Source organism: Mastigoproctus giganteus, chromosome 12, assembly GCF_048544385.1.
Source record: "Mastigoproctus giganteus isolate SK-2022 chromosome 12, ASM4854438v1, whole genome shotgun sequence".
Lineage (NCBI taxonomy): Eukaryota > Metazoa > Arthropoda > Arachnida > Uropygi > Thelyphonidae > Mastigoproctus > Mastigoproctus giganteus.
In genome coordinates, this window is record NC_143586.1 from 96,864,028 (window position 1) to 96,884,489 (window position 20,462).

The 20,462-nt window shown below is 38.1% G+C and overlaps 1 protein-coding gene across 4 annotated transcripts in view; it reads right to left on the minus strand.

Moving 5' to 3' along the window:
- LOC150077290 (uncharacterized) overlaps positions 1-20,462 on the minus strand; it is a 427,304-nt gene that overhangs the window by 40,190 nt on the left and 366,652 nt on the right. For all 4 annotated transcript variants that reach the window (XM_090386488.1, XM_090386489.1, XM_090386485.1 and 1 more), the window contains 2 exons: positions 16,581-16,768; positions 10,925-11,117 (listed from right to left, as the gene is read on the minus strand). In XM_090386488.1, the coding sequence (XP_090242614.1) occupies positions 10,925-11,117; positions 16,581-16,768 (381 nt within the window). The remainder of the gene's footprint in view (positions 1-10,924; positions 11,118-16,580; positions 16,769-20,462) is intronic.

Genomic DNA, 20,462 nt, shown 5'->3' on the forward strand with positions numbered 1-20,462 from the left:
CGACCCAGCAGGTCGAGATGTTGAGGCTTTTGCAATTACTAATGATCTAGCACAGATTGTTCATTTACCTACAAGAATACCGGACAATCCTAATCATACAGCCAATACGCTTGATCTTTTTCTCACAAACAACCCTTCTAAGTACAAGGTTGAAGTGAGAGGTCTTTTAGGCACTTCAGATCACAACTTGGTGATTGCCTCTTCTCCAATGGAACCTTTATCTCATGGCTATTCCCAACCTCGTATTGTTTGGCATTACAAGAATGCAAAATGGGATGACCTGCGAGACTTCTTTTCTTCTTTTCCTTGGTCTGATTACTGTTTCAAAACTTCTGATGTCAACGTTTGCTCAGATCGTGTCAGTGAAATTATTCTTGCAGGAATGGAATCCTTTATCCCACACTCCACTTTAAAATCTCGTCCTTTATCTAAACCTTGGTTTTCCAATAAATGTGCTAAGGCTGTTCAAGAGAAGAACGTTGCATATCGTAATTGGCTTGTTTCTAATTCTTCAGTTTCATTTTCTGCCTACACCAAAGCTCGCAACAATTGTAAAGCAGTTATTAATCAGTCCAAACTAGAGTTTGAACAGGCTAAGAGTAGAAAACTTGCTTCTTGCCCTAATGGTAGCCGAGCATTCTGGTCTCTTGCCAAAGCTATTGGCCGCAACTTTTGCCCATCTCTGCTCCCACCTCTGTCCAAACCAGATGGTTCTGTTGTCACTTCAGCCAAGGATAAAGCTGACCTGCTAGCATCCCATTTTTCTTTGAGCTCATGTATTAATGATCTTGGTAAAACACCTCCCACCATTCCTAACACGCTCCATTCAATGCCTCCTGTGGTCTTCCGTCAAAAGGATATCAGAAGGATTTTGATGAATCTTGATGCTAAGAAAGCTCCAGGTCCTGATGGTATTTCTCCACTTGTTCTCAAAACCTGTGCTCCTGAACTTACTCCTATTCTTTGCCGCCTTTTTTCACTTTCTTATTCCAAAGGTGTTTTTCCTTCTGCTTGGAAATTTGCTCATATCCAGCCAGTTCCTAAAAAGGGTGACAAATCCCTCCCATCCAATTATCGTCTAATTGCAATTACTTCTACTCTTTCTAAAGTAATGGAGAAATCAATTAACCGCCAACTCTTAAACTACCTAGAAACTTTCCGTCTGATCAACGATCGCCAGTATGGATTCCGTCGGTGTCGATCCACTGGTGATATTCTGGCTTATGTTACCCATTTATGGACTAATTCAATGGAAAGGTTCGGTGAAACACAAGTAGTTGCTCTTGACATCTCAAAGGCTTTTGATCGTGTTTGGCATAAAGGTCTTCTAAACAAGCTTCCATCTTATGGTTTGCCAACTGTTTTTAGTAATTGGTTATCCAGTTTTCTCTCTGATCGCTCACTGAGGGTGATGGTAGATGGCTCTCTGTCTTCTAACTTCTCCACTAATGCTGGTGTCCCCCAAGGTTCAGTTCTTTCCCCCACTCTTTTCCACTTGTATATCAATGACCTTCTTCCATTGACTGGAAATCCTATCCATATTTTTGCCGATGATAGCACATTGCATTCAACTTTCCATTTTGAGAAACCTTGTCCAGCTCAGTCAGCTTTAAGTTCTCGAAAATCTGCTGCCAATTCCTTAAATGCCGATCTTCAGGTAATTCTCCAGTGGGGCAAAGACAACTTAGTTGATTTCAACCCTTCTAAAACTCAATCTTGTCTTATATCTTGCAAAAAGGATTCTTCTGCTCCTATGCTTATCTTTAGTGACACTCCGATTTCTAGGCAAAATGATATATCTCTTTTGGGGATTACCCTGACTTCTAATCTCTCTTGGCACAAGCACATTACAAATATTGCTTCCTCTGCATCTAAAAAACTTGGTTTTCTCTTTCGCTCTCGGCGTTACTTTTCTCCCAAACAGCTGCTCACTCTGTACAAATCGCAAATCTGCCCTGCCATGGAATATTGTTCCCACATCTGGGGTGGTGCCCCCAAAACCTCTCTCAGGCTTCTTGATTCCATTCAGAAGAGGGCAGTTCGGTTAATTAATGATTCATCTCTAACAGAGTCTCTCCACTCGCTGTCTCATAGATGCACTGTTTCTGCTGCATGCCTCTTCTTCAGATACTTCCATGGGCACTGTTCTTCTGAATTGGCTTCTATAATTCCCGCTCTCTCTTTCAAAACAGTCCGAACACCAGCCAACATCCATTTACTGTCCAACTTCAAACCCACAGAACCAAATTTTCATCTTCCTCATTTATTCATTCAACTGCCGTTTTCTGGAACAACCTTCCTTCATACGTATTTCCTGAAAATTACAATCTACAGAAGTTCAAGTCCAATATCAACAAATATCTTCTTTCGTCTTCTCAACCTCCAACACAAGCACGGTACTAAGTACTATAGGTTTAATACCTCTCGTGTTTGGGGTTCTCATAAAAAAAAAAAAAAAAAAGATTGTAATTATCAGGAAAAACTTATGAGAGAACGTTGTTCCAGAAAACGGAAGTTGAATAAATAAATGAGGAAGAAGAAATGTTGGTTCTGCGAGTTTGAAGTTGAACAATAAAAGCATCTTGACTGGTCGTGGCACATGTTCAGACTACTTTCGAAGAGAGAGAGAGAGAGAGAGAGAGAGAGAGAGAGAGAGAGAGAGAGAGATAGAGAGAGAGAGAGTAGGAATTATAGAAGCCAATTCAGAAGAACAGTGCCCATGGAAGTATCTGTAGAAAGGGCATACAGCAGAAATAGAACATCTATAAGACAGAGAATGGAGAGACTCTGTTAGAGTTGAGTCATTAATTAATCTAGCTGCCCTCTTTTGAATGGAATCTAGAAGCCTGAGAGAGGTTGAGGGCACTGCCCAAGATATGGGAACAATATTCTATGGTAGGGCAGATTTGCAATTTGTGCAGAGTGAACAGCTGCTTCGAAGAAAAGTAACACCAAGAGTGAAAGAGAAAACCCAGCTTTTTAAAAGCAGGGGAAGCAATATTTGTAATGTGCTTATGCCAAGCAAGATTAGAAGTCAGGGTAATCCCCAATAGACATATATCATCTTGCCTAGAAATCGAAGTACCATTGAAGACAAGCATAGGAGTAGAAGAGAAGAACTCTTTTTGTGAGATAGTAATAGTAATAGAGGCATGTGATGCAAGAAAGCAAGTTCATGAGCTTATGTAGCATCAGCCAAAAAAAAAAAAAAAGATTAAGACAGGACTGAGTTTTAGAAGGATTGAAATCAACTAAGTTACCTTTGGCCCACCGGAGATTTACGTGGAGATCGGTATTTAAGGAATTGGTAGCGGATATTCAAGAACTTGAAGCTGTTTGTGCGGGGCAAGGTTTCTAAAAGTGGAAGGTGGAATGCAATGTGCTATCATGAGCAAAATTATGGATAGGATTTCCAGTTAACGGAAGAAGGTCATTATTGTACAAGAGGAAAAGAGTGCTAGCAGTTTTCCGACCCACCTAACACTGCCTCGATAGCATCAGCAAATATTCTTGCACCCTTTCTATTTAAGTGTATCCCATCCCTGTAGAAGCAATCTCTCCTGTTAACAAGTACAGTCCAGGCTGAAAAAAATTCTACCCCTTGAGCCTTGCACAATCTTTCCAGGGCCGAATTGATCGACAATTTGGCCCTGGAATTCTGCTCTTAGCTTATTCAAAATTGACTATGGACTGATTAATCCATAGTCAATTTTACAATTGAAAGAGTTGGTTTATGCATGGTTACTGCACATACATAAATTCTACTACCCGAGTAGTATGAATGCACTGTTTAATTGCTTTACAATTTGCGAGCTTTGGTGAAGGTAGAATATGAAACTGAAAATTTGGAAACAAGCCAATTATGATATGTAACATTCTTATCTTGAACAGCCTAAGCACATTTATTGGAAAACCAAGGTTTAGATAAAGAACGGTATTTAAAGTGGAGTGTGGAATAGAGGATTCCATCCCTACAAGAATAATTTCACTGACACGATCTAGGCAAGCGTTGACATTAGAAGTTTTTAAACAGTAATCTGACCACGGAAAAGAAATCTCGCAGATCATCCCATTGTGCATTCTTGTAATGCACAAACAACACAAAGTCGGGAATGGCCATGATAGAAAGGCTCCAATGGAGAGAGAGGAGACTATCACAAAGTTGTGATCTGAGGTACCTAGAGGACCACTCAAAGAATCTCATCAAAATTGAGCCTACCCTACCCATTCAAGGCCTTATATACCTTAATGAGATCACTTCGCAGGTGCCTAATCACCAGATGCTGCAATTTGCAGAACTTTAGCCTTTCTTGGTAAGAGGGCTCTCGTTCCCCCTCACTAATCTTGTTGCCCTTCTCTGTATTCGCTCAAGTAACTCTACATCCTTCCTAAAATTAGGCCTCCAGACTTGTACGCAGTACTCAAGATGTAGCCTGACCACTGCCATATACAAAGGGATAATCACCTCCTTTTCCCTACTAGCAAAATTCCTGTATATCATTGATAATACCCTATAACCTGCTCTGGAAGCCTGTCTGCATTGCTCAGAAAACTTCATATCTGACTGCACAATTACTCAGGTCTTTTTCATTCTCTACAACCCTAAGTGTAGTACCACACAGTTGGTACGCTTCTTTGGGGTTACTTCTACCCATATGCAGCATTTGTCGATGTTAAATTTCAGTTGCCACTTCTCAGTTTATCTGCCCAACTTTTCTAGATCCTGTTGCAGTAGGACACTGCCATTAATAACCCTGCCAACCTTTGTATTATCTGAAAACTTGGACATTAAGCCTGATATACCTTCATCAAACTAAACATGGATTCCACCACTTCAAGCCTCTAATAAGCAACGTGGTGTTATCGCACCAGTTGATGAGAGTCATCTAACAAACAGTATTGCCTGGTTACATAGAGGGGTGGCATTCCACCATGTGGTGTGGGTGCAACACCTTGAATCCTTCTTACCTCGGTTCGCACTTGGATGGTCAACCACAGTATGCTAGGTGCTGTATTTCAGGACTTTCACATGGTGGGTTATACCCAGGATTACTAACAGTCCTATCATCGTGAAGATACAAGCAGAGGATTTGACTGTCACAGACCGACCGGACTGCACCTAAATTAGGTCCACTTAATTTGAGTGCCACCCAAATATCAGTTCCATCAGTATTTTAGATCCCAGGTAGCAAAGCACAGCTTGGCACATCTGAGAGAATGTTTGCAACACCTCAAAGGCCATGTTGATGTTTATAGTGTTTTTCAGGACTTGGATTGCACTTAAAGATTCTGAGAGAATTATATTATTTTGAATGTCAAAAAACTAAATATACTTCATGGCCACCTGAACTGCTGTTAGTTATGCAGAAAAATATGAACTCATATGGCTACTGATAAGCCAATTGATAGTTCAGGAAACTGCAGCTATTCCAACTTGGGTGTTGTTCTCTGACCAATCTGTATTTACTACTATATAGTTGAGGGAACTGATCCACTATAGCATGGTATAAATGCAATAAATTTTCTTTGTGTAATGAAGATTTTTTCCATTTATGAAGGTATAAATCACATTCAAAAGAACAGGGAAAAGTGGAGGGGTATTTGCAACATTTCAAAAGTCAGATTTAATTCTGCTAACACATACCTGATTTTCATGCCTAAAGGTTGGTTAGCACAGAGAGGTTTTAGTATAGCATGTTGTATTGAGAAGTAAAAAGCATCTGGCAGTTTGGGTGTTTAGACATAGATCTAATTTTACATGCATAGTGTAATTAAAGTTGTCTTCTGATAATGAGATGTGGTTCACTTGCTTCAGCATATAGACTGTGCATTGGAAATGTATGATATCCTCCTAGGGCAATGCACATTACCTTGTTTGGGAGTTGTTCAGTAATAATGTTGATTACAATTATAAAGAGGATAAAACATAGTACAGTGCCCTGGGGAACTCCTTCTTATGAGGTGACTTGGGACAATAAAGTTTTGAAGCAAACTTGGAATGTGTGTTCATATAGGAAGTTCTGTATAAAGGATGGGAGAAGTCCTCAAAGTACACGACAATGTAATTTGTGAAGCATTTCATACTTCCATGGAATCATATGCCTTACTGATGTCAAAGCAAACATGATGTTCCAACCAGAGGAATGCATTCCGGATGGTGTTCTCTATACTTATTAATATATCAAGTATCAATCTATTTTGTCAAATACCAAATTGTGCAGAAATTTTAAAGGTACCATATGAGTTGACGATTTACCATCTTTCCAAGAATTTTGCAAAGGCAATTAGTCAAGCCAATAGGCCAATAATAAGTAGGATCACTGCATCTTTACCCAGTTTGAGAACATCAAGGATTACAGCATGATGACAGTTTTAGGGAATATATCTTCTAAATAAAGTCTGTTAAACATACTGAGAAGACTGTAATGTTTCAGTGATTAGTTCTCGTATCACTGCATAATGAATGTTACCTAGCCCAGCACTATGCCTAAATGATGAGAGGGCTCTACATAGTTCACAGATAGTGAAGGGGAAGTTATATTATTTGTCTTCTTTCAAAGAAAAGGTTATTTTTTTGTGTTTGCTTTGAATCTTTGGAAGGCTGACATGTAACTCTGTTGCTGACGATTTTACAAAAGTTCACCAGGGCACTGGCAATTTGTGCAGAAACAGCCAACCATATCCAACCTTTAATATTTGTAGTTTTCACAACTTATCAATTTATATCTTAATTTAAAACAATAGGTACTAGTCAGTTAGAACTCCCAATTTTAGTTTCTCTGGCAATTCAAATAAACTACAGTGTTTGATGTAACTAGACCTACAAGTCAAATGAGCAGTTAGTAACAGTCATATACGTGACTTTGACAGTTTCTCAGAATTATTTTATTAATTATAATAGCACCCAATCCTTATAATACTGTTAATTTTTGTCTCTACAATCTTCATGGTTGACACTCTGAAGACACCAAGTTGTAAGTTATGAGGAATTATTCTCTTCCGCTCCATTACTTTTATCATAACTATAAGTATGTGTGTGTGTGTGTACATACACTGATGAGCCAAAACATTTTGACCAGTGAGTCATTATGCAAATTGAAGAAACTGCAGGCGAACTACGGCGTATGTGCGGGTCGGGACATGGTATAAAAACACCCGATACTGAGGTGCCTCCGTAGCCAGGAGTAGCAGTGCGTAGCACATGCTTCTTGATTAGACCGGGGTTCGAGCCCGTGACCACCAAATATGGAGGATGTGGAAAGGGCAGGGAATGACCACCGTATATCCCCGAAGCAATATGGCCTTAGTTGCTAATGCTCCTAAAAACCAAATAACAACAACCTGATACTGAGCTCCGTTAATCAGTGTTACTCTTGTTCTTCAGATGGGAAAGGCAGCGGAATTAAGCGAATTTGACAAAGGACAAATTGTAATGGCCAGACGACTAGGTCAGAGCATATCCGAAACGGCACAGCTTGTGGGGTACTAACGGTTAGTTATTTTTGGTTTTTAGGAGCATTAGCAACTAAGGCCATATTGCTCCGGGATATGCGGTGGTCATTTCCTGACCTTTCCGCGTCCTCCATATTTGGTGGTGACGGGCTCGAACCCCGGTCTAATCAAGAAGCGTGTGCTACGCACTGCTGCTCCTTCCCACCTGGCTACGGAGGCGCCGGGTACTAACGGTCAGACGTGGTTAGTACTTACTGAAAGTGGTCTGAGGAGGGGATCCCACGAACCACCAGCGAGGTGTTGGACAACCACGGCTCATCGATACTCGAGGTGAGCGAAGGCTCTCCCAGATGGTACGTGGCAACAGAAGGGTAACTGTGGTGCAACTCTCCGGTAATTGGAATGCTGGTGAAGGGAGTAATGTGTCACGACACACACACAGTACATCAAACCCTGCTGAAAATGGGGCTGCATAGCCACAGGCCGCTCCAAGTGACCATGCTAACCATGGTTCACCGGCAACAGCGCCTAAGTGGGCACTCGAGCATCGAAACTGGACCTTGAGCGATGGGAAGAAGGAAATCTGGTCCGATGAATCACGTTTCCTGTTACACCATGTGGATGGCTGGGTACGTGTGCGTTGTTTATGTGGGGAAGTGATGGCGCCTGGATGAACCATGGGATGAAACCAAGCCGGTGGTGGTAGTGTCGTGTTTTGGGCGATGTTCTGCTGGGATACCCTGGGTCCAGTCATCCATGTGCCGGGCACTCTGACGTCTACCACCTACCTAAACATCATTGCTGACCAGGTACGCCCTTTCATGGCAACGGTCTTCCCCTCTGGCGATGCCGTCTTTCAGCAGGATAATGCGCCATGCCACACTGCCCAAATTGTTCGGGACAGGTTCACAGAATATGAGGAAGACTTCTAGGTATTGCCCTGGCCTCCAAATTCCCCAGACATCAATCCCATCGAGCATCTTGGTTTGTTTTGGAAGAGCAACTCTGATCTGCGGTGTTTCAACCACAGACCTTACAGGAGTTAAAGGATCTGCTGGTTACGTGTTGGTACCAGATACCACAAGACACATTTAGAAATCTTGTAGAATCTATGCCTTGCCAGGTACGAGCTGTTTTGGCTGCATGCAACATCATATTAGGTAGGTTTTCATACTGTTTTGGCTCATCGGTGTATATACACTGAATTATAACTATCGACCTAATGTTGTGCCGGGCCACCATTTGCATGGATAGCAGCTGCTATTCGCCTAGGTACTGACCCCACTAGATGCCTGCGGCCAAAATGCTTAAGACTTTTTATAGTGGCAGTCAAGATAGATGGTTGCATGTCCATATACTCTTCACTTCCTGTTTCCACAGGTGTTCAACTGGATTGAGGTCAGGCAATTTGGAGACCAATCAAGATGGGTGATATCTTCACTGGTTTCTGAAACCACTGGTGCACGGTGTGGGATGAATGACACAGTGCATTATTGTTCTGAAAGATCCTGTTTCTCTCCGGGAAAAAATGCACACTGCCAGTAGACCTCACCAGTGAAATTTTGGTCCATACGCACCAGGGATCCTGTTCTTGCCAGAAAAACATGCCCATATGAAGCAACTACTGCCACCTGCCTGGATAGTGGGCACCATAGGTCCATGCATGGTGGACCTATGGACTCGTGTACTTGTACCAAACACAAAACTGTCCGTTGGCATGTTGGACTCATCTGCCCAACACACTCATTTTCAGTCCTTCGGTGTCTAATCAGCATGTTGCTGACACTACAGCATTTGCCATCGACAATGATCAGTGGTGTCTGCAGTGGAACCCCCATACATACATTTGAGTATGCAGAGCTCATTTGGGATAACATTCTTGCATTCCACCACATTTTGTTGTAATGTCAACTGTTGCACAGTGATCTGCTGTCGAGTTCATACAATGAGTTACATCCTTTGCTCATCACAACCACACATCTTGCGTAACCTTTTACAGTTCTGTTGGTAGAAGGTAATTTCATCCTACCATTCTTTGTACACTATAACCACAGGCTGTGAATAAACCAACACGATGTACTATCTATGATATAAAAGCACCTGATGCACAAGCTCCCACAATCGTGCCCTTTTGAAACTTCGTGATATTTTTACTACGTCCCATAACTGCTACTTTACTACACTGACTTGTACGACTAGATACGAATTACCACTACTCCAGCGTAGGAAACAGTTCGGCTTTTTATACTGTGAGCTGTGTAACACAGGCCGTTACAGATGGGGTGATTGCAATTCAGTGATCAATGAGTGCTTATATATATAAATATATATATATGAATATGTATGTGTGTGTGTGTGTGTGTGTGTGTGTATATATATATATATATAATGTATGATTTTATTCTATTATCACATTAAAACAGAAATGTAACGATTAATTACCTTAATAATGTACCCCCCACTGCATTAGATTCTATATGGTATCATTTTAAATAGATAAAAATTAATTTGAAATATAAAATTATTATCACATTAAAAAGAGAAGCGTAACAGTTTTTCTTGTAGGTGTTTTCCTAATTCATTTTCTTTAACTCACAAAACAATACAGCATGTGTTAACTAGCACTCATTCAATCAATTTTCTGGACTTGACAATGACAATTTCAAAATTATTGCATAACTGATTAAAAACAGAATTCTTCAAAAGTTGGCATAGCACAACCTTCCCCCCCCCCCCCAATAATTCACATAATTTCTTTAATTTACAAATAGTACAGAATTTTATAGTTCTTAGAATCACATTAGTTTTCCTTCCTGTAGACTTGAAAAGGATATTCGCAAGGATTTTGAAATATTTTCTGTAAAGTTTTCTTTCCAGCTTGTTTCAATAAACCCAATAATTTGTGACTTTAAATTTACATGGAATGTAGTGTTGTTTAATCTCTTATTTAGAATTAGTTAATTCTCATGTATATCTCTCCCTAGATATAATTCTGATCATGAATATGGTGATGTAGCATGCAATGATGCTGGGTTAAAGAAACAAGGTGTTTTAAAGAAGCATATATGATTCTGTGAAGGTAGAATAATAATAATCTTTCTGTCCTCAAGAGGGAGAGGAAAAAAAAAAAAAAAAAAAAAACAGTATCATCAAAAAAATGCTTTTATTTTCATGAAGAGTGAAATCTCAATGTTATTAGTACATCACTCTTCATGAAAATAAAAGTACCTTTTACAAGGTACATATTTTTTGAATTATTTGAAGAACATAAAACCCACAACATGTAGTAAAATTGCAAAATGCAAATTACACTGTAAAACCAAAAGTCTTGTAACAAAAAACATATAGTAAAGGTATATCAATTTATTTAAATTATTAAATTAAGATCATTTGCATCATTTGATCAGTAAATGTAATACCATTTACTAAACATTTTAAATCTACAGTTGAACTTCAATGAAAATTAACATACCTGCTAGAGGTGATGGTATCTTTTTGCGGTTCTGGTTTGATTACTTTGCCCATTACACTAGTGGTAAAGTTGGGCAAAGCTTGTACAGGACTATAGTGACCTTCAGAATCTGAATCAGGAACTGTAACACAACTAACAACATTCTTTCTAGGATGGCTATTTCCTCCTCCAGAAGTGAGAACCACAGAATGACCTGAAACATTTTACTTATACTTTACAAAAATTTTTTAAAACTATTATTACAGTAAAAGAGAAATGTAACAATTAATTACCTTAATAATGTATCAAATTGCCTCACCACATTAGATTCTTTATATATCATTTTAAGTGGATAAAAATTAACTTGAAATATAAAAAACTATTATCACATTAAAAGAAAAATGTAACAGTTAAATTAAGATCACTTTTAACTTAACACTATATTTGAAAATACCAGTCAATGTCAATTAATTACTTTAATAATGTATAAAATTTTCCCAATGCATTAGATTCCTCATGCATCATTAGATTCCTTATGCTTTGAAGACACCAGAGTTCCCCCCTCTCTTCAGATCCTTTTTCATAACCGTAGATGAAGAAGAAATATCGTACAATCTAAGGGTGCGTAGAGAATGCAGGTAGCGCTTTTCGGAACCCAGCAGCAACATGCAGGTGAAGCTTCTCACTGGCTATGAACACAATAAAATGCAGTTGATAAGTGCAAAACTTACCCCCTTGAAATACCAATAAGTTGCACTGGTCAACTGCTTTCTATTTGTTCACAGCCAGTAGAAGCTTCAACTGTATATCACTGCAGGTTTCCAATAAGCACTACACGCGTTCTACGTGTATGCACCCTAAGAAATGAAGCTAACCTGAAGGTTTCGCTTTTCAGAAAAGCCATAGGTCAGAAAAATAAAAAATACAGAGGTGCTAAAACCTGGAACAAACTTCCTGCAAAAATCAAAAATTTCGCTTCACTAAACCGAGTCAAGAAACTACTAATTGAACACATCACCAGGGATGTATGACTCAAATTACCTTCCACTCAACTCCTTGATTTCAAAACCACAGAGGAAATCATTACCAACATGGAAATAATGTACAAATGTTAAAGGAAGCAGTTGGCAAAATTTCTGAATTTCTGTGCACATATCTCACCATTTTTCTTTTCTCTCATCATTTAGTTGTAAAAATGTTCACAGTGATATTATAAGTAGTGATGGTTTACGAAGTCTCCTGTAAAGAAATGTACAAAAAACTCCAATTTATTTATGTCTTTTCTGTTGAACATTACCTGTACAATTTCAGAACTGTATATTTTTTATTTTTCAATTGTATATTTGTATATTCATCATTTTTTAAGGGAACACCCCCTAAACAGCCATTGGTTTATGTATTCTACCTCCCTTTTTGCTGTTATCTTCCAAAAAAGTGTAACATAAAATAGGAATAAATAAATTATTATTATCATTTTGAGTGGAAAAAATTTAACCTGAAATATAAATATGTCCATTGGAAGTGTTTTAAGCTGAATTTTAGAATTTTACTTTGAAGTCAACTGTAGTCTTCTTATTATATGTGGAAGGAAACAGCTGCTATTGAATTGCAAATCATCATTATCATCATCTGAATCAAAATCATATCTTGCAACTAGTGGGAGAGCATGATCCTCAAGGAGAATGATCTATACTGCTGCAATAAGACATATATGAATATAGCCTAGACAACTTGAAGCAAATGTGCACTCTTGTCACTGCAGCGATCTGCTTTGTAGATTATGATGTGAAAATTCCCCATGCCAGATGGAAATAGAGTGATTTTAGGTCTTCTCTATTCTCTCAATACACTTTTAAGTACAGAAAAGAGTTCTAAGGATCAACCTATTTTAATTTGGCATAGAGGACTTTCTATGAATATATGGAACAATAACACATTTTTATGAGTCTCAGTTCTGAGATTCATTAATAATCTTCTCTACATTCACTAACCTGCTGAGCATGTGTACATTTCCAGTAATCTACTTCATATACTTATCATTATTAGAATGATAAAGGAAGCATTAAACAATGTATTCATTCAAATTTACTGGGGTTTGTAAGCAATATTTTGTTCTAAGAAATAATAATAAAAAACAAATAAATAAAAAAAAAGGAAATTGTTAGTAGATTTAATAATAGCTAGGATATACAAAGGGTACTAGGAAAGTTTTGCATTATGACGCAACAATGAATCACAGGAAGCTGCTTGTTGCTGCATGTTGAGACATGTTCATACGTGCATAGTAGCCGCCGCGCCAAGTCGATGGGCTCAGTTATTCATTAGTAGTGAGAGTGTAAAGTGCTTGCGATGGCATCGTGGTCACGAAATAAGATAAGGACAGTTTTGCGGTATAATTTCGTGCGTGGTTTAACCATAGACCAGTGCTTAGAAGAAATGACTCTTGCACTAGATGATGATTGTCCACATCGTACAACGATATTCAGGTGGTATAGAGAATTCCAAAGGGGAAATTTCACTCTGGAGGATTCTGAGAGGCCGGGAAGGCCACGAACGTCAGTTACGGAGGAAAACGTTACTGCTGTGAGGAAAATGCTTGATGAAAACAGGCGAGTGACCTAACAGATAGAGGATACTTTGGGCCTAAATGCACCAGCAATTCGTTCGATTCTGCAAGATCATTTGCACGTGAAGAAACTTTGTTCTCTGGGTGCCGCATCAACTGACTGAAGAGCAGATGACACGACGTGTGACTTGGTGCCGGGAGATGTTAAAAAAGTTTGATAAGGGACAATCTCGGTATGTGAACAACATCGTGACAGGTGATGAGACTTGGCTGTACTATTACGATCTGCCGACCAAGGCTCAAAACAAAGTTTGGGTCTTTGATGATGACGACACACCCGTAATTGTCAGAAAATCCCGATCTGTAAAGAAGAAAATGATAGCTGTATTTTTCAAATCGAGTGGAATTGTGGAACGTGTCGTTTTGGACACGCAGAAGACAGTCACAGCTAAGTGGTATACTGAACAATGCCTGCCTAAAGTCATTGGATCTATGAAGAACCTGCGGCCAAAGTCAAGAATGGACACCTGGTACCTCCATCACGAAAATGCTCCAGCTCACCGCGCCAAAGCCTGCACCGAATATTTGACCATGACAGGACTGAAACTTCTCGAGCACCCTCCCTACAGTCCAGACCTTGCTCCCTGCGACTTTGCACTGTTCCTGCATGTGAAAATGAAGCTAAAAGGGAGGCGGTTTTCCAGTGATGAGGACCTTCTACGGGCTTGGGACAACGAGTGTGCTTTACTCCCTAGTGAAACTTGGCAGAACTGGTTTAAAGATTGGTTTCGGAGGATGGAGAGGTATATTGAATGTAGAGGAAATTACTTTGAAAAAATTAAATAAACAAAGCTGTATTGCAAAACTTTCCTAGTACCCTTTGTACTGTGCAAGGCTTATGCTCTGAAAAAAAGAAATTAAGGTACAACACTGATTAATGCAAAGCCCTTGGTTAACAGAAATCCTAGGGTGACACAACAGCTAAGAAGAAATGAACTTAAGGTAGTTGAAAATAAAAGATTTACATGTAATATACAATCTAATGACGTTCTGTCATTTTGTTTAATACTTCTGCTAAGGCAACTTAAACTTAGCTATGAGATGTTAGTAAAATGTGGCTATTTTGCAGGATGAGGATGGGAGACTAGGTATTCATGCAACTTTTGCCTAAATAAAGCAGTCCCAGGTGTTGGAAGGATGCATAGACTCTCTCTCTCTCAATGGGATTTGAAGACAGGCCTATTCAATGTAAATATAGAACAGTGATTTTAACTACTGTACTAGCCATGAGATATGGCTTTGAAAATCAACCCTGATGGCTTTTTTGTCACTTACCTTGTATGGTGAAAGATACTTAAACATGCTCACTTTGCCATTTGCAAAAAAAAACAGCTGTCAGAAAGTTTATACAGGGCACACTCCCATATTGGTATAGTCTGCTGTTCTAAACAATATCCAAAACATTTAATTCTTAGAGTGCATTCTGCCTGTGATTCACTAAAAAATATTGAAATTATGGACTCAGCAACTGCAGAGAAGATAACAGTAATGCATTTAGGTTAAGGCATATTTTGCTGCTAAATGAAACTCAATATTTTTAACATAAGAAGGGCATGCTATTTTCATGAAATGAGTTTATTATATGAAACACTCCAAGACAGTGAAGACCAACTTTTTTATAATGAAAACCCCAAACACGAGGTATTAGAACCTATAGTACTTAGTACTGTGCATGGGTTGAGAAGACAAAAGAAGATATTTGTTGGCATTAGACTTGGACTTCAGTAGATTGTAATTATCAAGAAAAACTTATGAGGGAAGGTTGTTTCAGAAGACAAAATATAAATATGTCCATTGTTTGACAAGACAAAAGAAGATATTTGTTGACATTAGACTTGAACTTCTGTAGATTGTAATTATCAAGAAAAACTTATGAGGGAAGGTTATTACACAAAACGGAAGTCGACCAATAAAAGCATCTTGACTGGTTGTGGCACATGTTCAGACTGCTTTCGAAGAGAGAGAGAGAGAGAGAGAGAGAGAGAGAGAGAGAGAGACAGAGAGCGCGCAGGAATTATAAAAGCCAATTCAGAAGAACAGTGCCCATGGAAGTATCTGTAGAAAGGGCATGCGGCAGAAAGAGAACATCTATGAGACAGAGAATAGAGAGACTCTGTTAGAGTTGAGTCAATAATTAATCTAACTGCCCTCTTCTGAATGGAATCTAGATGCCTGAAAGAGGATTTGGGGGCACCACCCCAGTTGTGGGAACAATATTCCATGGTAGGGCGGATTTGCGATTTGTACAGAGTGAACAGCTGCTTGGAAGAAAAGTAACGCAGAGAGCGAAAGAAAAAACAAAGTTTTTTAGATGCAGAGGAAACAATATTTGTAATGTGCTCGTGCCAAGAAAGATTAAAAGTCAGAGTAATCCCCAAAGATAAGCATAGGAACAGAAGAATCCTTTTTGGACTGAGTTTTAGAGGGATTGAAATCAACTAAGTTGTCATTGTCCCACTAGAGAATTACCTGGAGATTGGAATTTAAGGAATTGGTAGTGAATATTTGAGAAGTTGAAGCTGATTCAGCAGGGCGAAGTTTCTCAAACTGGAAAGTGGAATGCAATGTGCTATCATCAGCAAAACTATGGTTTGATTTGGTAGTTGTTGGCGCATCGGCTTCTGTGGCCATAATGCACCTCCCAAGGTTTTTGCAGTACTTTGATCCAAGCCCGAGGCGGGAATCGAACCCGCGACCTTTGGGTTGCCGGGCAGGTACTTTACCCACTCGGCTAGCCCGGTCGGCTGCAAAACTATGGATAGGATTTCCAGTCAATGAAAGAAGGTCATTAATATACAACAGGTAAAGAGTGGAGGAAAGAATTGAACCTTGGGGAACACCAACATTAGTGGAGAAGTTAGCAGAAAGAGAGTGGTAAGAGAGAAAATTGGATAACCAATTACAAAAAACAGTTGGCAAACTATAAGATGGATCATAAAGCAGAGTTGAGCATTAAATTCTGCAATAGATGTAATCAGAGAAGTTTCAGAAATTACACAAAAATCGTTTAATGAATTTAGTGGATCAAATTCCTTACCAACTATCACTTACCCTGCTTGGGGGTGGAACGCAAACTTCTTGGTCCTCTTTCATCCTCAGGGGTAAGAGGTAAAACACTTGCACATGTTGTGCCTGTAGTGGAAACTGTTGTGGTAGTTACATTTGCCACATTACTAGGTATTCTACATGGCTTGCTAATCTTTTTTTCACTGCAGAGTGTGCAGTTTTTGTTATCACAGCTAAATAAAAAGATAATAATGATTTTACCTATTATTATTCTTACAGTTGAAAAAATAACCACAATAGATATGAAAAATGCTGTTGCTGGGATATAGTCACTAAAGGTTCTGAATTATGACACAAAGCAAATTCTTCAGATCAAACATTTGAGATCGGCAAAATAACTCAGATAATACTATTTATTATTACAATGAATCAAATTCTATTCCAAAATTAGGTTTACTTTTACAGGGTTTGATCAATACCCCCCCCCCCCCCCACAAATATGAATTGAATATGAGTTGGAGAATTTCTGCAGGAACTTCTTCAATTATTTCTAAAATAAAACTCAGATTCCAAATTATAATGAATATACATTTTCTATAAAAAAAAAAAAAAAGTTGCTCTAAAATAAATGTCATTTGAAAATATAAGATACAATCAAAAATTTAAATTACTGTATTTCTTAAAAATACTTGAATATAAAATTATAAAACTTCTCTCCCCCCAGTAGGTATCACTGATTGTCTATGCACAAGGCTTATTTTTCTCTGTTGTTGACAGTAAAGTATTTTATATTCCTGTTTTTTCAGAATGTCATGTTTTAAACCACAATATATAAAATTTTCCTTTTCTTGAAGAAATTGGCTTCTGAGACTGTAGTGAAAAAGCTTTATCAAGAGGTAACATATTCAAATGGTACAGGTATGTACTATTTGTAGGGGTCACAACAAATGGATCTAAAGAGAAAGCTAAGCAAAAATTATTTTTTGGTCCACAAAAGCACGAATTTATAAATGGAGACCATGCTTTCATGAAGCAACAAGGGAACTGGATGTTAAAAATAATTCTTACATATACTTAGATTTCAGAAAACCTTTTGATACTGTTCCACAAGAAAGACTGCTATACAAATTAGAGCAGTGTGGCATTAGGGCCAAATTAATGAAGAAAAATTGCTGAAGGGTAAAATAAATACAGAACTTGAGCTGGTGGAATTTATTCAACTATACTGATGGATAATTATCTGGATAGCTTCAATGGAAGAAATGTATTTAAGAAATCTATATATGATATTGTATGGAATGACAAATGCATATGATACCTAGAGCTAATTTAGTTGAACATGATTCTGCCTTGTAAATGCTACATTTGATTGTAATTCAGTTTGCTACAGAGAATATGGATGAGGCTAATATTGCACCCATAGCCTCATCCATTTTTGAGCCATTGATATAGATGTGTACTTCCTATGGGTTTTCAAGGGTAACTGTATCAAGGATAACTGTATGTAGAAATCACCTGGATAAACAAAGCTTCCACTACCCTTGTTGTAGAACCCAGACATACAGTGCTAAATATGCTATTGAACAACCACAAAACAGATAGGTGGTAGATGACTTTCATCAACTGGTGAAATACCACCACTTTGCTTACTGGAGGCTTGAAGTGGTGAAACCCATGTTTAGTCTCTAGAGCAAAGTTTCCGGCATTCCCCTCCCCTCATACTTCTCCTTCAACCCATGCACGGTACTAAGTACTATAGGTTTTGATACCGTTCGTGTTTGGAGTTTTCATTAAAAAAATAAAAAAAAGATACCATCAATGGTAGAAATTTAAATGGCAGAGTGGAATTAGCAAAAAAACTAGGTCAAAATGATATAAAAATGGCACGTAACATACACGCCAGAAACACAGAGGCAGGCTGTAGCTAAATAATAAATATAAATGAATTTAAGCTGTAAGCAATCATTTAGACAAGATTAATTCAACAGGCTTATGTGAGCAAAATTTAAAATGGAATACTGGGTGATGAAATAAAAGAGATCTAATGTTTTAGAAAAATCAGCAGAAATTAATGAAAAGAACAGTATTGGTTGTAACTTTAAATAGCAGGTAGGAAATCACAATTACAACTAAAGAAATATTTTTAGGAAAATATCGAAAGAAAGGTAAAATATAAGTAATGGTTACTTGAAGGGCAACTTAAATTTTGTGCATTCTATGCACTCTTAATTACAAACACAGTATTTTAGTATAAGATAGCCACAGAATAAACAAATTTTAGCATAAGATAGCCATAGAAGAAACAAATTTGATAAGTTGTTTTTTCTTGTTGAATTGCAGTTAAACAAACAGTTCCCAATTACAATAATCATCAATACTGCCATATATAAAGGAGATAAGAAGGAAAATAAAAGAATTATTGAAAAAAAAAAAAAAAAAAAAAAGTTGGAGAAAATACAGTTATTTTCAAAATGGTTAATAGGATTAGAATTATTTTAAAGAACAGATAAATTTGCTGGATTCAGGAAAAGATATATATTGGAGAAATAGGATGCAAAATAATTATATACTAGAACAATACATAAACAATTTTCATAAAAAAAAGACAAATGTATATATCATATATGAATATATGATCTTATAATTCTTGAATGCATAGTGGTAGCTAAAGAAGTGTGAGCAGGACTCCAGATGAGTTTTGGGCATGTGCGAACCAAGTTATAGCTTATTGTCATGTGCCCATCTAGCGAGAAACTGCTCTGAATGGATAATTATTTTTTTCGCCTATCATTTGTACTATAAATGGTGAAATCTGAACAAGGTACAAATATAAAATTTTGTTGAAAACTTGGAAAATCAGTCAGGAAAACACAAGAAACGCTTGCTAGTTTCTGGATCTATGTATGATTGAAAAAACAGTTTAAGTGGTTTCAAAAGTTTTGTGATAGGAAATTTTTCACTTGAAGATGAAAAAAGAAGCAATTGATTGACCATCAACATCCTGAAACTATTAGAACATCAATTAGCATTAGTAGAGGCATATGACACAAGAAAGCAAGCTTATGCAGCATCAGCCAAAAAAAAAAAAAAAAAACTTCCACTTCACCCCTCCGTTCATTTGAAATACCTGTGCAGCTGAGCCTTAAATTTATTTAGGCTATCAACTTCCACAACAAGGGATGGAAGTCTGTTCCACCAACCAACTACCCGCTGGCTAAAGGCAAATTTTCGCACATCTATTCTAGATCTGTCTTTCCTCATTTGAATTTATGCCCTCTCAGGTGATTATTCTGCGCAAGAGGAAGAATCCCATCAGCATTGAGCATGCTCACTTCAAACCATTCAAGGCTTTATACACCTCTATCAGATCACCTCGCCGGTGCCTAGTCTCCAGACACTGTAATTCGCAAAACTTAAGCCTTTCTTCGTAAGAGCAACCCTTTGTTCCATTCACTAATCTTGTTGCCCTTCTCTGTACTCGTTTCAGCAGCTCTACATCCTTCTTGAAATGAGGCCTCCAGACCTGTATACAGTACTCAAGGTGTGGCCTGACCATTGCCTTATACAAGGGAATAATCACCTCCTTATCCCTGCTAGAAAAATTCCTATATATCATTGACAAGACACCATGAGCCTCTCTGCACTGCTCAGAGAACTTCATATCTGCCTGCACAATTATCCCCAGATCCTTTTCATTCTCTACCATTGTCAGTGTAGTACCAGAGTTGATATGTTACTCTGGGGTTGCTTTTTCCCATATGTAGTACTTTACATCTGCCAATGTTAAACTTCATTTGCCACCTCTCAGCCCATCTGCTCAACCTTTCCAGATCCTGTTGCAACACCATAACGTCAGTAGTGTCTTTAACAACCCTACCAACCTTTGTATCGTCTGCAAACTTGGACATTAAGCTTGATATACCATCA